Below are 14,259 nucleotides of genomic sequence, written 5' to 3'. Positions count from 1 at the left end.
TGTTTGAAGGCCAGCATAGGCGAAAGCGCCTCACCCTTCTTTACTCGGGTGCGTAGTAATTGTCGTTGATCTGAGCCATATTAGTAAAACAATTAATGTGTAAAATAAACACTGTGCCTAAATAAGCTTCAGTCGTATTCCGAAACGCCACTGCGGCGAAGCACGGCTCCGGTGAGCGCGACTATCGGAAATGCCATAGGTAGTAAGTAATCAATGAAATTCATTTTTTTGGGAACAGAGACTGACATCTACAACAACTGGGTCGCAGGGCAAAGCGCCAGGACAGATACCCACTACGAACTTGTCGAGTAAACGTACGTAGAAACAAGATGAATTGGAAATTCGACTAATTACACGTACCTATTCACTCTCCATTGGAGCCACCGAGGGAAGAGTAGGAGATGTAACAGCACTTGTGACTATGGGCGAGTTACCTCCCCATAAGTAACCGTATCAGATAATCAGCCTCGCACCATATAGCTACGAGGAATAGCCCGTGACCATTGCCGTGAATGATATAACGCCTTGTAGTCTGCCTTGCCAGGCAACCTGGGCTCCTTTTCTTAATCTTCGACAGATAGTCGAATGGAGCGTTATTATTATTCTTTAATTGACGGCGTGCACGTCGAGGCGTTTTCCACCCAGTCAGGAACCCCTGACCTGTGATATAAAAATATGCTTGGTTCCCACCTGAACCGGCTCATTCCGTCTTTTTTATCCCACGAGATCCCATGCCACCTCCAGCTACAATGCCCGCTATATCAGTCCGCAAAGGCTCTCTGAGCTCCGTTGGTAAAGCCGAAATCATTACGCCAGAGCAAGTCAAAGGTGCTGGTATTGAACTCTGCGAAGGACGCTTGAAACCGCGATGAAGAACCTCCGCTGATCCTATCAATGTCGTCTTCATTGTCGCGACTGACAATGAAAAGAAGCTCGAGAACATGGATTAACACATGCAAGAAAGTCTCCCCGAGTTTTGCAGAAAGATAAAACGTTCAATCAAATTTCTCGGCCCTTTTGGCCTGCAGGGAGCTGCCTCAGGTGTGCCGGCTCAGCCACAAGGTTTCGAGGAAGGCGTTACCGGCGCCGCCGGAAAGTATGGCCGTATTGGAAACGCTTTTACCGCCGCCAAAGACTTTCAAGACGAATCAGCCACATGTCCAAGGAATCCAAGGAGCTGGCCACAGCGATATAAGGCGCGGATGTTCATATTTTTGGTGGACAGGAGGCGTCCCCGGACCTGCAGTCTAAACCGCCCTATGAGCCGAACTACCTCGCCTGCTACAATGCCACCGAGTCCCCTGTACCCCAGGAGGAGCGCTACTGTGTGGTGAAAAGCCCTGGACTGGAGGTGGTCAAGGCCGCCGTCGAGGAAGCTATTCGACGCAATAAATCACTGGACGAAGCTGGCAAGGACTGGACCGGTGGTAATATTCTTGTGGAATACGGAGTGGTGGAAAGCGCCTCAAATTGGCACCCAGAGCTTGCGAAGGACAAAAAGGATCGATCTGCTTATGCAAAGGAGGGTTTGAAGAAAATGGACCTATCTGAAGTGTGGTTCGAACATTTCTCCTAAGGGTCTCCCACTTCGTCCCTCGACAGCCACTCTTCCGAAAGAAATTGATGCGCCTGAAAATCAGGCTCATCGCGGAAGGAGCTTTTCGGCAGTCTTTCAGCTTCGTTCTGTTCCCTGAGGGAACGATATCTTCCGTATTATGGATCTTCGTTTGCTCATATTAGTCTTTCATTGTGCCGCAATCGCTCCTACACCTCTGCTGCATAACTTACGATAGAAACTCCCCTTTAGATATTTACCTATATAGCTAAAAGCCTCTTTAAAGAGCAAATTCGCGCTGCGTAGGCAGATTTCGCCTTCTCCATGTTCTTTGTCAAACTTGAGTCTCTCTTCTCCTTTGCCATAAATCAGTAAGCCGGAGAGACCACCCGCAACCGCCCAAGCGATCATAGATCCCAAAAAGATAAACTTTCAACTATACATTTCTCGCTTTAACGGGAATGATCTAAATCTCACAACATCAGAGCCAAAAGTCCGGTCCCGCTAGTTATCATTGTAGGCTTAGGGTTAAAGATCGTGTCATAGAAATGGGAAGACATGGAACCCCCTTTCTTGATAAATATGCGCATGGAAATGCCGACTCAATGATTTGTGCATTAGAGAAGTATGCATTCCCACGCCTGTAATGTTGATAGCTTCAGAGCCTGGTGGTAGTTGATCTACGAAAGCCATCAAAGCCTGAACGAAAGTGATGAAAAGAAAAGCTCAGAATTTCATTCACGTCAAATGACTATAACTTAATACTCAATGGTTCGCGTTATGTTGGTCGCAAACGTCAAAGATCTGTCAAGAAATGAGAATTTCAATGCCTATACTTCCCCCGCACTATTCAGGTGTATTGCCTAATTTTAACAGTAATCAAACAGAAATAGATGTGTACATTCCTTCTAGTACATCCGCAAATCTTAAACACAGAATGGTAGAGATTCTGTACCCTCTGTTATTTTACAGGCTTTTTCTCAAGCCTCGCCTCTACCGGAAAAGAAGTCTCCACTAACTAGACTAATTGGATGACCAAGAGCCTAAACTCAGACGGCAGACCTTTTCTCGGGCATGCTATATCCTATGCTGTACTTCAATACGGTCAGACAATACACATCCAAGGGGATTGGTATGTCAAGCAATCTCTCTGCCTGTCCGGCGTCCTGATCCGCAGATCGATATTTGCTTAGGAGTTTCTTTCCGGGTCCGGTCTCTGGCCCCGAGAATTAAACTCCTTGGATACGTTTAAACCTCGCGTCATGGGCTTCTCTGGAGGGGGTGGGCTTAAGTAGACGCCGCCAGCCTCACCAGGTTCCTTTTCCTCCGTGGGCTCGGTTGAGTCTGCAGACCGGACGATTATCTTAGGAAGATTGGAAGGAGTATGCGAGTCCATTGTTTAGCGGAACGATTCTCTGTGTGCACGCTTCAGCTCAGAGTTGAAACCTGTTTATATAGTGTCTCCCCTGTTATAGCTCTTATGAATTCCGAATAAGAAGTAAACACGAATTAGACATGTCCAAACCTGGCATCTATATGCATTGGCACGTAATCACTCGATGAAAGCAAGGCGATTGATTGGCGTGATGCGAAACCATCCCTTAAACAAGAGCCAGGACTGTCTCCAGTAAAATACACAGGACGGATTTAGCATTCCTGAGCTACTTGTCGAAAATTGGCTATTGAATTTAGTGCTTGTCATGATGGAAACAAATTCATAGTACATTACGTGCTCTTTCCGTCTTTATACTACGTCTTTGAATATGACATCAATGATCGCTTCATGTTGCCAAGTTAATGACAGAAAAGGACCAGGCCTTCAAATTTATGTAATCAAAATTCTTGAAAGGGTCTTGTATACCCTCTTTCTGGTATTTCTTTATTAATTTTTATTTAGCAGCCGAGGTTCGGACAGTTTGCTGACTTTCGCATTCCAAGGAGGGTAGGAGGGTAGCCGACTGGCATAGCTCATCCGTCGCGGCAAAAGAGTGGTTCTTCACACACGTCGAAGGAAAATTGATCGTTTGTGAATATGAAATTCTTGCTGAGCCATGAGACCTTCCATAGAAGGTGTCTCTTCTTGGTAGAAATGAAGGACAATCCATAATCTAGATAATCTAGAATGGAATGTTACGCTAGTCAGGTCCTGTGCCATATCTCCCATGTCCTCGCGAACCAGACATCCGCCAACAAGAACAACTTTGGCTAAACCCGCAAGCGATCCATGGAGGCGAGCCCATCTCTTTCGCATGACAAAATTTTCTGAAGTTTTACATAATACATGAGTTCTTAACGCGAAAATTTAAGAATACACTAATTTTGAGTACCAGTCCGGTGTGGGAGAGGGGGCCCGGTTAGTTCAGACCACGTTAGAAAAAGAGACTGGTTTCTATTCATTTATATTAAGCTCAAGATAACATTTCATCTAAATTCACTGCACATATAATTAGGTGGTGGTCAGTTAGCTCACCTCAAAACCCCCTCCAGCTGGTCATATGTACTTCACCTTGACTGTCTGTCCCTATTTGTCTCGCCGATACCTACGGAGCAATATATTGGATGTGCGGTGCTTCCGATGCCACAGTAACATTGCATTGAATTGGTCTTGAAGAAAGTCAACTTCCTCCTGGAATGTGGAGAGAGCACTTTTATAATCTTGGAAATGCAGTTCTTTGAGTAGGCCATCGATGAGCGAGCATAATATGGAGATATACGACAAGTAAATTTGCTCCTCATACATAGATTTCTGCGTCTATTTCAGAAATCGCCGCTTTGAAAGCTGTCGAAGTGATTCACTTGAATCTTTGACATATTGCTTATAAAGCGATTTCAACCCCGAGAAGCTGAGATAACACACCAATGAGTCGGAACAGTATCTACATTGATCCGGCAGATACTCCAAAATGTCATGGATCGGGATCTGTGCCTTATATCCCAGAAACGCAAGGTACGGGACCTCCCCCCTCGTACCAATTCTGACATCATCCGGTCTAATGAGCTGATTTCTCACCAGGCACGTCAGTCTTATTACAGCGAAGGCAGACAAAGCAACGTGATAGGATGAAATAGTATCTCTACTGGCTCCTTTCAATAGAACTGTTGAGATAGTTTGGTGGTCAGGCGCGTCACACCAGCGTGGTGCACGCCTACGCACACCACCACCAGTAGTTTAGATAGCACCTCTCACCAGATAAAATCTCACTATCCCTTTCTCCCCTCTTTTGGTCAGTGCTACGTTTTCCGTAGCTCACTGATAAGGACCATGTTTGCTATATAATAGTGCTCTTGAGTACGCGTCCGCGATGAAGTATTGTGACCATATCGAACAGAATGGGTGGAAATCTTGTTCATCGTTCTCATATCGCCTTATTGATGATACTAGAGTAGCAAGATTGAATGGAAAGACACAAAACTGCTGTAAAGATCCTCTAGTGCCCTTTTGTCACCGTCCTCGCGTATTTCTTTCGCCTCAAGTGGGTGAATTGGGAAGGCCTTTTCGAAATCTCATTACAGCAAAACTACCGACCGATGCAACCTCATCTCTTTCATTACACCGAAATACTTATCGGAGGCAGTAGAGTTTGAGTAACCTGGAATTGGGCTTTGTAGCCACGACAACCCAATTTTGTTAATTCCGCAGTTCCACTAGGCGCAACCCACGGGGTGGATAATTGTCCACGAGTTTGGCAATACATAGAGGGAATTCTGATTTCCCCATACGACATCTGTGTTGCCGATTTGTCACGTCATTAGAAAATCTAAAAGTAAATTCTCGATCGCTAAGTGGTATGTACGTCAATTGGGCGACTTTTTCAAGTCTGCTATATTCTTTGAGAAATTTAGCAAAGGCTAGTAATGCCTCCGGATTCTTTCCCATTTCGCAACTCGGGATAGGGTTTTATTGTCCAAAGTCTGAATTTGAGGTAAGGTATGATATCACCTAACAGTAATTTTGCGGATACGCCCCGCAATACGAAGTAAGGCATGGCAGGAAACCATTGATGAGGGAAAGTATGTATTTGCTCTAAATGGCTTATTTGCGCAAGTCGGCTCCTCTTGTTAAGATTCGCGATAAGAGAATCCGGTATCCCCCAAGTTGGCCATAGTATTGATTAGTGGCCGGCCCGTAACACCAAAGATAAAGCGATGGAACTAGAAACTAGCAACCATGTCTGTGCTATTACGAGAGAGCAAAGGAGTATTATGGTAAGTTTTGCGTAAATGTTTACCACATTTGCATTGTCACCGCGACGCTGGCGTAAATATTGTATATCATACCTTAATATTTTCGACATACTACGCAGCCTTCAAGATACAAAAATAATGCAAATAGACCAGCCATGGTGCCGAGTGTGTGAGTGACCAAAGATTCCATAATATTTACGTGAGTACACGAAGCTTAATGATCTGAATGGAGTGAGCGCGAAGTTTTTCAATGAAGCCGGTTGTCTTCACAGACAATCGAAGCAATTGTACGTGTACAGTAAAAATTTATAAAGTCCAGACCGCTGGGCTTCGACTCTTTCACAGATATACTAAAAGCAGTACAAGAACCGAGTCTCTCTCACCCAGCCCAGCTGCAGACTACGTCACGAGCTTGCTATCTTGTTTACTCGCCGATCATTAATTCAATCGTTCCCCTGTCTCGAAATCTCTTTGCTCCCGGTGCGCCGGCCCAGCTTCTTATGCTCAAGTTACCTACAATATAAGAGATACCAAATTCTTCCTGAGTACCCGCGCCGCGTGATAATTACAGTAAAAGCGGAATGTCTCCTTAGATTCCTTACTATGGCGTGTCACATGAACAGCTTCCATGCTTTATGTGTATCATTGAGTCACGAAGCTCCACAGGAACCTGGTACAGGAAGGGGAACAAAAAAAATAAGAGCAGTAAATTTTAGCTTTCAGTTAGAATTGCGTCGGGCACAGAGGCACCTTTCAAGCCTACTAGGTAACGTAATCCACGCCCGAACGGAACACACGACCGAGCGGAACACCCCAAAACACCATACTGATTGCCACATTTTGTTTCATCGATATTTCAACAACCAGGGTTCCAATTCAATTGGCACTATTGATTACACATTTAGTGAACCACTGAAATAACCCATATAGATTTTTAAGTCATTTAGACTATTATTTAGATACGTTACCATAAAATACACCGTATCTTTGCTCTTTCAAACTTGAATCTATATATTTCTATCAATACTTTAATTGATTTCCTTGAAATATGCCAGTGAGCTAGAAATACTACTTATATTATGAAACCTTAATATTTTGTCAAAAAATTATCCGGTTGTTAAGATATGAAGTTGTAATTTATCGCATTTAGTATGGTGTTTTGGGGTGTTCCGCTCGGCTGTGTGTTCCGTTCGGGCGTGAACTACGTTAGTTATAGCATTGCTGACTAATTAGCAAGGGTACACAGACAATTGTGTGCGCAACATACCTTGCCATCCGGCTTGCATTATCGTCGATCGTGTCTAATCGTTCGGTCACATAATCATCCACTGCCTGAGTTTACTTTTAAATTTCTTCTTTCAGTTCTTCCAGACCCTCGGTGGTTGTGTCTCTAATTTCGAGCATGCAATCGTCGGCTTGGTCGCGAAGTGTTGAGAACATGAGAGAGCTACGGACTTGGATTTCTTCTGCAGAAGAAATCAGTAGTTGAAAGGAGCGACCGTGATCACGTGACCCCGAGCGCGGACTTGGATTTCTTCTGCAGAGGAAATCAGTCTCGGAGGACCCACCACGTGTGCCACGCGTACTGTTACGAGTTGACGGGAGTTAGCGAACTTGGATTGCGAACTTGGATTTCTTCTGCAGAAGAAATCCATATCGGAGGGGAGATACCGTTAACCACGCACACCACCTTAAAAACCTGAGATGTACTATAGCTTCTTCTTCTTTCTCTTTTTCCCCTCCAGGTCTTGAGATTCTTGATCACCACGCAGACAGTTTGAATGAAAAGTTTATGAGTCCTTCTGAAGCTTTTTCTAGCTGGCGTACAACACGAAGGTCGCTTCCAGCCCCTTGGATCAAAGTCATACATTTAATTGGAAGACTCCTCTAAGAGCGTCTCCATGGCTCTGTCAAAATATTTTTCAATATTTCGCTTCGCGTCATTGACCAAATGTTCGACCTCGCGTCGAATGGTCGAGTCGATGTACGCTCTCAGTGCTTGCACAGTAGCGCTATCGAGCCTGTTATCGTTTCTGCCTGACTCGGAATCGACCCCGTGTTCATGATCTGTATCTGGTGAATTGATCGGTGAACAAGAGCGCTCCGATAGAGTAAACACCTCGCATTCTAGTTCGTTAAATTCCGTTTGATCTTCTTCACAAAGGCATACAGCTTCCCCTATTTTCTGCGACCAAGAGAAGAGGTAGGGTTGAAGTCTGTAGGGCGGGTTGGGTTAGGCGACGGTGAGTATGCACTAAACGTGTCAGGTTCTCTGGGCAATGGGGAGTAGGCACTGGGTGTATTGGGGTCTGTGGGAGATCCAAAGAGTTTTGTACGGGATAGGGAGCAGGTACTAGGTGTATTGGCTTCCGTGGGTGATCCAATAATTTCTGCAAGTTGATCCGATGATTTCACAGGGTTTGAGCTAGACACTCTTCTTCGTTTGTCATCATAGGGCGAGGGTGTATAGGACTCTAAGTACTTCTCGTGAGCCTTTGTAAACAATAAACCGTGATTTAGAAAGATACCTCTGGGCCGTTTGTTTCCTACCCCCAAGTTATCCTCATCATAGGCCGGCGGCAAGCTATCACTGTTAGCTTGCTTAAAGACGGACTGATTGTAGTCTGGGGGCGAATGTTGTGGCAACGCCAGATCTAGGTTCGTATAGTTTCCTTCTAGATAGAAGCGACGAGTATTATTAGAAGACTCGTCCTGTATTGAGTTTTCGCCCTTTTGAGAGAAGAAGCCTGATAGGAGATCTCAATGGTCATCGGTGAGCGGTCGATATATCAGATGTAGACGTAGAGACTTATAGCGACAGATACTTGCAAAGGCCGCGAACCCCTCGTCCCTATCAGCCAAACGTAGGGACTTCCAGAGCTCAGAAGGGTAAACGACCGTTCCGTAGGCCGAGAGTTCCAATTGAATAGTTATGACTGACGACGTGGGGGTTTTGCCCGACGAGTAGAGCTTTTCGAGTATATTGGACGGACAGAGTTTGTCATTACTTTTTCCGATGTATTTCACGTTTGTTGAGTTTATGCGAAGGAAACGTCAAATATACTGGTGGTGGACGGCAAACACAATCTTTATAGGCTGCTTTTCTTTCGAGAAAATTAGGTTTGATGGCAAGGGAAATTGATCCCACGTGGTTTTTGGTATCATGGGCGATACAGGGCGAAGCATGGTAGCATGGAATTGTAGGATCCAAGTAATCAATGAGAACTTTTTTCGTGAAACTTTTTCCGCTTGGCGATCGCGGAGTGGTCATCCTGTAAGTATGCCGTGTTTCTAATCAAGTATGAACAAGATGCCTCTACGAACTGAGTATTCCTCCCTCGCAGGCTTCGGTTGCTCCTGGAATGGATATCAAGAACAAGAGGAAGACAGAGGCAAGACTATATGAGCTTCTACGGTCGGGTCACACGTATGTGTCCAATCCGAGGTCTCTCAAATGAGTGAGATCGGAGAGCCCTATGAAATTATAGGGATGACAGAACGAGCGGCGCGAACAGTAAAGAGCACGTAGGTCTTCCGAATGGTGGTGGTGTAACGTCAATGGAAAGGATTCTCATGAAGGGGAAGAGAAAAGGGAAGTGTAAGGGGAAGGAAATCTGGACACGGACCAGCATTAGGTTAGCAAGTAATAGGCGAAAGGCTGGGGGTAGTGTACCACCCGGACCTGAGTTACCATCTTCTGGAGGCGTCCAATCCAAACCCGGCAGCCCCTTGGACACTCCACTCCGGGGCGCCTACGAGAGACTTTGATCTCCACGAATCAGTATCGAGATCTGGAGCTCTTACGGCGCTGGTGTCACGGTCAGTTCCATAAATGATCCGAAGTGGGCGGTAGTCAAACACTAAGAGCATTGTGATTGGTGTTTCCTGGTTTTTCCTTGCATGCAGAGAACAGCACACCGCCCAGTATGACTCAGGCAGCACCGCCACCAGCTACACTTCGAAAAGTCCTAGGTTGGCAGAATTTTGTTCAGGGCTATGTAGGATCGGCAGAGAGGTCCACAGTCTTCAGCAGAGGTGGGCCTCGCCATCCCGTTTCCCGCCCCGTCGGGGAGATTGGTGGACATTCTGACGACAACTAGATGGTCCATGTCTTGTGTCCAGTGCTGGGCAACACTCTGGCTATTTAATACCAACTACTCAGTGCATAATTTTCGCAGGGTCGATCGACATCAAGTCCGGTCGCCGCTTCATAGCTCGCTGACGGGAGACCGGTCGCCTCGAGGGCGTTCATCGGTGTTACTTACCATATCATTATCACGACGAATCAAAGGATCCTCAGAAGCTGCTTATTAGAGCAACAAAGCCCAATGCGTGATTGATTGGTTCAAAAGCCTTAATTCTAAATATGTAACCAGGAATGCTAAATACATTGAAAATAACCATGGCCTCAAAGCGTCCTTGAATGGGATTACTCGACGGCCTCGGGCTATCAGTTGATTGGCCAATCATTGACCCGGAGACCCGAAATCAGCTAACCTTTTCGTGTCATTTCACTAAGACGACTGTAATGATCGCGTGAATCAAAGTGACTTAGGCATTTGATCCGAGCCAGGGAATGATTTGCTACCTGACTGGTGAATTCTTAGGAGTTAAGTGTGACGGGCCAGAGCCCGGTGATTAACCATATGCCATGGTCTTCCGGATATCGTCTTGGCAGAAGGATTCCGAGCGAGGTTCTAGTGGATTCTATCCGAGACGGGATCGACACTGTTAAGTACCGCGACCGACTCCTATCTCTTCTCCCTTCTTTTCTCAATATTGTTGTAAACAGCATGTTGACCTAGTACAATTGAATCAGTTCTGCTACAGCCCTTCACACTGAGAGCGCTATATAATCTTAGCTAGGTTGGACCGAGTTTGACTGGGGTTTAACTCGGCCTTTGCATTTTCCGGGCTATACTAGGTGATATGGTAATCTACGTTTACTTATGGGTATTAGGTAGTGATAAAGTGCTTAGATCACCGAGCCATCCACAATCATTGGATCTTATAGAGGTCTGAGAATCAGTTTCCTTACCAAGTCTAGTCCGTCGTTGCTTTGTACAATCCTTGATTTGCTTGGTCTTTCAATCTATGTAATCTTTATTCATGCCGCTCCATAATGAGCGGGTTCTTATGACAGAAGCTTTGTGAGAGGGTCTAAGCCAGCCAATGTTGGATATTCTCTGCAAAATTGTTCCTGCAAATTTACCCTGCTCGATGGTTGTAGTGAAAAAGTGGTAAGAGGGAGATATGTCTTGGGGGACGCAAGTGATTACACATCAGAGTTCAAAATCAATCACATTTGGTAGGAAACAATATTTTCCGGTGGAAAGCCCTGCTGTCCCCAAACTTTGCCGGAAAGTCTGTCGTGATTTAAGGCAAATGGTCCTTACAAAGTCAGCTCTTCAGTAGCGTTGATACAGCGAGTCCGGAAATCTTAAGATACAGTTCTGTGGGAAAACTGTGGGAGTCAATATATACTGTAGGCTAAATAGCGACCAGGAACAGACTTTTCTCAATTGCTCAATTACTTTGAATCTGCCCACGACATGTACTCCGCCGCTCCGCGTCCCGATAGCCGCAAGGAAATGTGTGTTCTGACCGTTATGTTGGCCCAGACGAAACCGTGGCTGCTCAAGTCATGTATAACTGAGCGACACTCGAATTGAACCAACTGGGTGATATTGTCTTCTTCGGTGCTGAGGTCTAAGCCAAGTGTGTACGCAGAGGCCAGACAAAGAGCTACTAATCACTTGTTTGTATTGACAGATTCTCCACATCGTAGATTCTCAGCGCATAGTCGAGAAACAGAGCGAGGCTGAGCTCCGCCTCGGTATTCTTCGGGCACTGATGTGGGTTTATCATATCGTAAAAGTGCCCCCAGAAAGTATGACACAGCGCTCTGATCCGTGCCTGGCGCTGAAAGCCAGACTTCTTTCGTGGAGACAAGACAGAGGCAGTAAGGTGGTCTTGAGGATCGTCGGATAGGATCAGTATAGCCTTTAGAGAAGATATCTATCATTGGAAGAGATCCTATATTACCTTGTAGATAGGAAATATACCTCGGTGCGTTGGATGTTTGGAATGGTATGCTTGTCGAACGAAAGATATAAGTGTTGGTAAATCGAATAAGGAGCGATACTGGTGAAGCCGTGCAAGAAGATGGCTTGCTAGGTGTCGATTCGTTGTATATGTTCGCTACTTTTTCAGTCGCATTCTCAAGAGCATAGAATGGTTCTCCCAGAGGACCCTGGATATAGGCACGAAAAGAAGCTGGGTAGCTATCGTCTTGTACCGAGGTTCGATCTGTAGCGCCACCTTTCTCAACGTAACAGAGACTGTGAAAGCCTCAGTCAGGTGGAACTGATCAAGAATCGACCAAAAGCATTGCTATCAGAACCGAGCTTCCACTATGAGATGGAAATGCAACACTGGTATTTAGAGACCTCGACTTAATTAAGTTCATCGGCTGGGACAGAAAAGAGAATGGCAGAGGACTCCCGTGGACGGATAACGCAAGTGGTGTATTGATGGTCGGACGGAATGTACGAAGGCACCTATGAGACTTATATCTTCGCCTCAGGCTCCTTTCAAGACTCCGCCAGGACTAGCACGTGACCTCCTAAGCTTGAAGGACTTGAAATGTGCGTGATCTCTGTTTGTGGTGAGGCCTGCCATACTGCCTGGCACACACATGGGCTACACCCTCTTACCACCTAGGACCACCAACCTCAGTAGTCTAGCTTAGCTTCCTTCTTCCTTCTCTCTTCAACGTCGAGTGTTTTCACCTTCCAGGGTTTTCCTTCGTAAGATCCTCAGTCAAATAATCTCTTGGCTCGCAAAGGAACATTTCTTGATTCCAAGAAGCACTTGTAGGAATACGAAAAGCCTACAGACCTACGGGAAGAGGAAGGCAGCGAAAGAGACAATTTGTTGTACGCCAGTTAGGAAAAGTTTTAGAAGGACTCATAAACTCTTATTCAACTGTCTGCGTGGTATTCGAGGATCTCAAGAGCTGGAGGGGAAAAAGAGAAAGAAGAAGAAGCTACAGTACATCCCAGGTTTTTAAGGTGGTGCGCGTGGTTAACGGTATCTTCCTTGGTGCGCGTGGTTCACGGTATCTCCCCTCCGATACTGATTTCTTCTGCAGAAGAAATCCAAGTTCGCAATCCAAGTCCGCTAACTCCCGTCAACGCGTGGCACACGTGGTGGGTGTGTCCCTGCTCTCCGAGACTGATTTCTTCTGCAGAAGAAATCCAAGTCCGTAGTTCTCTCATGTTCTCAACACAATTCAGGTAGCTGTAGATATGATTGACTGAAGGAAAAAGGAGACGGTAGAACTTACTCGAAACAGTGAAAGACAATGAAGGGGAAGTTGCTAATCGAAGTGGTGGTGCCAGAGGCAGCATCGATCGAACTACTGAACGACCCTTCAATCGGGAAAAAAGGAGAGACTCAAAATCGATTTTGCAAAGAAGAAACGACCTGTCCCGTCTATGCAGGAGAAAACCTTTCCAACCCCCTGGGTCCTGAGACCTGGGTCTGCGCGCCCCGGTTCCTGCACAACAGACAAGTTTAAGAGGGAAACGGTTCGTCGAATCTAAGCTGCCGCTGTCGGATCCCAGTATGTATTATGTATATATATGCTCCGTATAGGGTCATACAAGACGCTACACGAAAGTTTGCAGGCATCGAAAAAGGAAGGGGCCATGAGAAAGAAATACAAGGGGTTTCGGATCTAGATGGGTATCTACACTGGCAGCGCCCATGGGTTCTTAAAAAAATCCTTGGGCAAGAGTATCTAGCGACTTCGTCGGCCAGGATTTTTTGAAAATTCGGGATTTAATATCATCACTTCTATTACCAATTTTCACGATGATCTTTCACAACGGCGAATAGTGTATAAACTTGCTTTAACACTGATAAACGAAGCGAATTTTTGAAGCAGAGGCCACTCGCTGCTGGGTCACACCGAGTTCATCCGGTTGCAAAAATATTATTAGTACAGTGCCGACGGTTTTTGCCTTCCATATCCGGTAACACAGAGGTGCTCTTTCGAACCCTAATCACTTGATGCGCTAAACCGTATATGAAAAGGTCCGTAATTAAAGACTTGTTCCAGATTTACACGGTAACAAGCATGAAAGTATAAAACTGCAGAGTCATGTACTGCTACATGTCCATGTCCAAAAATAACCCCTGATCCATATCCAAAAATAACTATCCCACTCACCATGGGGTCGCTCTTTCACACCCTCTGACCTGGAGTTCCCATTCGAACCGCGATGGATGAACGGATTCACTCCCGAGACAGTTATATGGCCCTGCCTACATCGCCCGCCAGCCCATATAGCTGTGGCTGAGATTCCTAGCCCAAGGATGCGAGACCCGAATCCGTACTTGTGCCCACAATCGAACACAATAAGCTCAAGGTCGCTCTCTCAGCGTTCGATAAATAGAAGATTAGACCAACAAAAATCAAACGTTTCGAGGATCATGACTTGCTTTACGACAGC

General features: G+C 45.7%; 1 protein-coding gene across 1 annotated transcript; it reads left to right on the top strand.

The window, feature by feature from the left end:
- Positions 1-749: 749 nt before the first annotated feature.
- On the top strand, positions 750-1,576 carry N7539_008731 (uncharacterized protein; the record flags this gene model as incomplete). Its single annotated transcript, XM_056938326.1, has 2 exons — positions 750-834; positions 1,197-1,576. 2 exons carry the CDS (start codon positions 750-752, stop codon positions 1,574-1,576), a joined length of 465 nt encoding a protein of 154 aa, XP_056786708.1.
- Between the last annotated feature and the right edge of the window lie 12,683 nt (positions 1,577-14,259).

Source organism: Penicillium diatomitis, assembly GCF_028827545.1.
Source record: "Penicillium diatomitis strain IBT 30728 chromosome Unknown utg000013l_segment0_segment0, whole genome shotgun sequence".
NCBI lineage: Eukaryota > Fungi > Ascomycota > Eurotiomycetes > Eurotiales > Aspergillaceae > Penicillium > Penicillium diatomitis.
The sequence above is the reverse complement of the archived record's forward strand: the minus strand, read 5'-3'. Positions and strand labels throughout refer to the sequence as shown.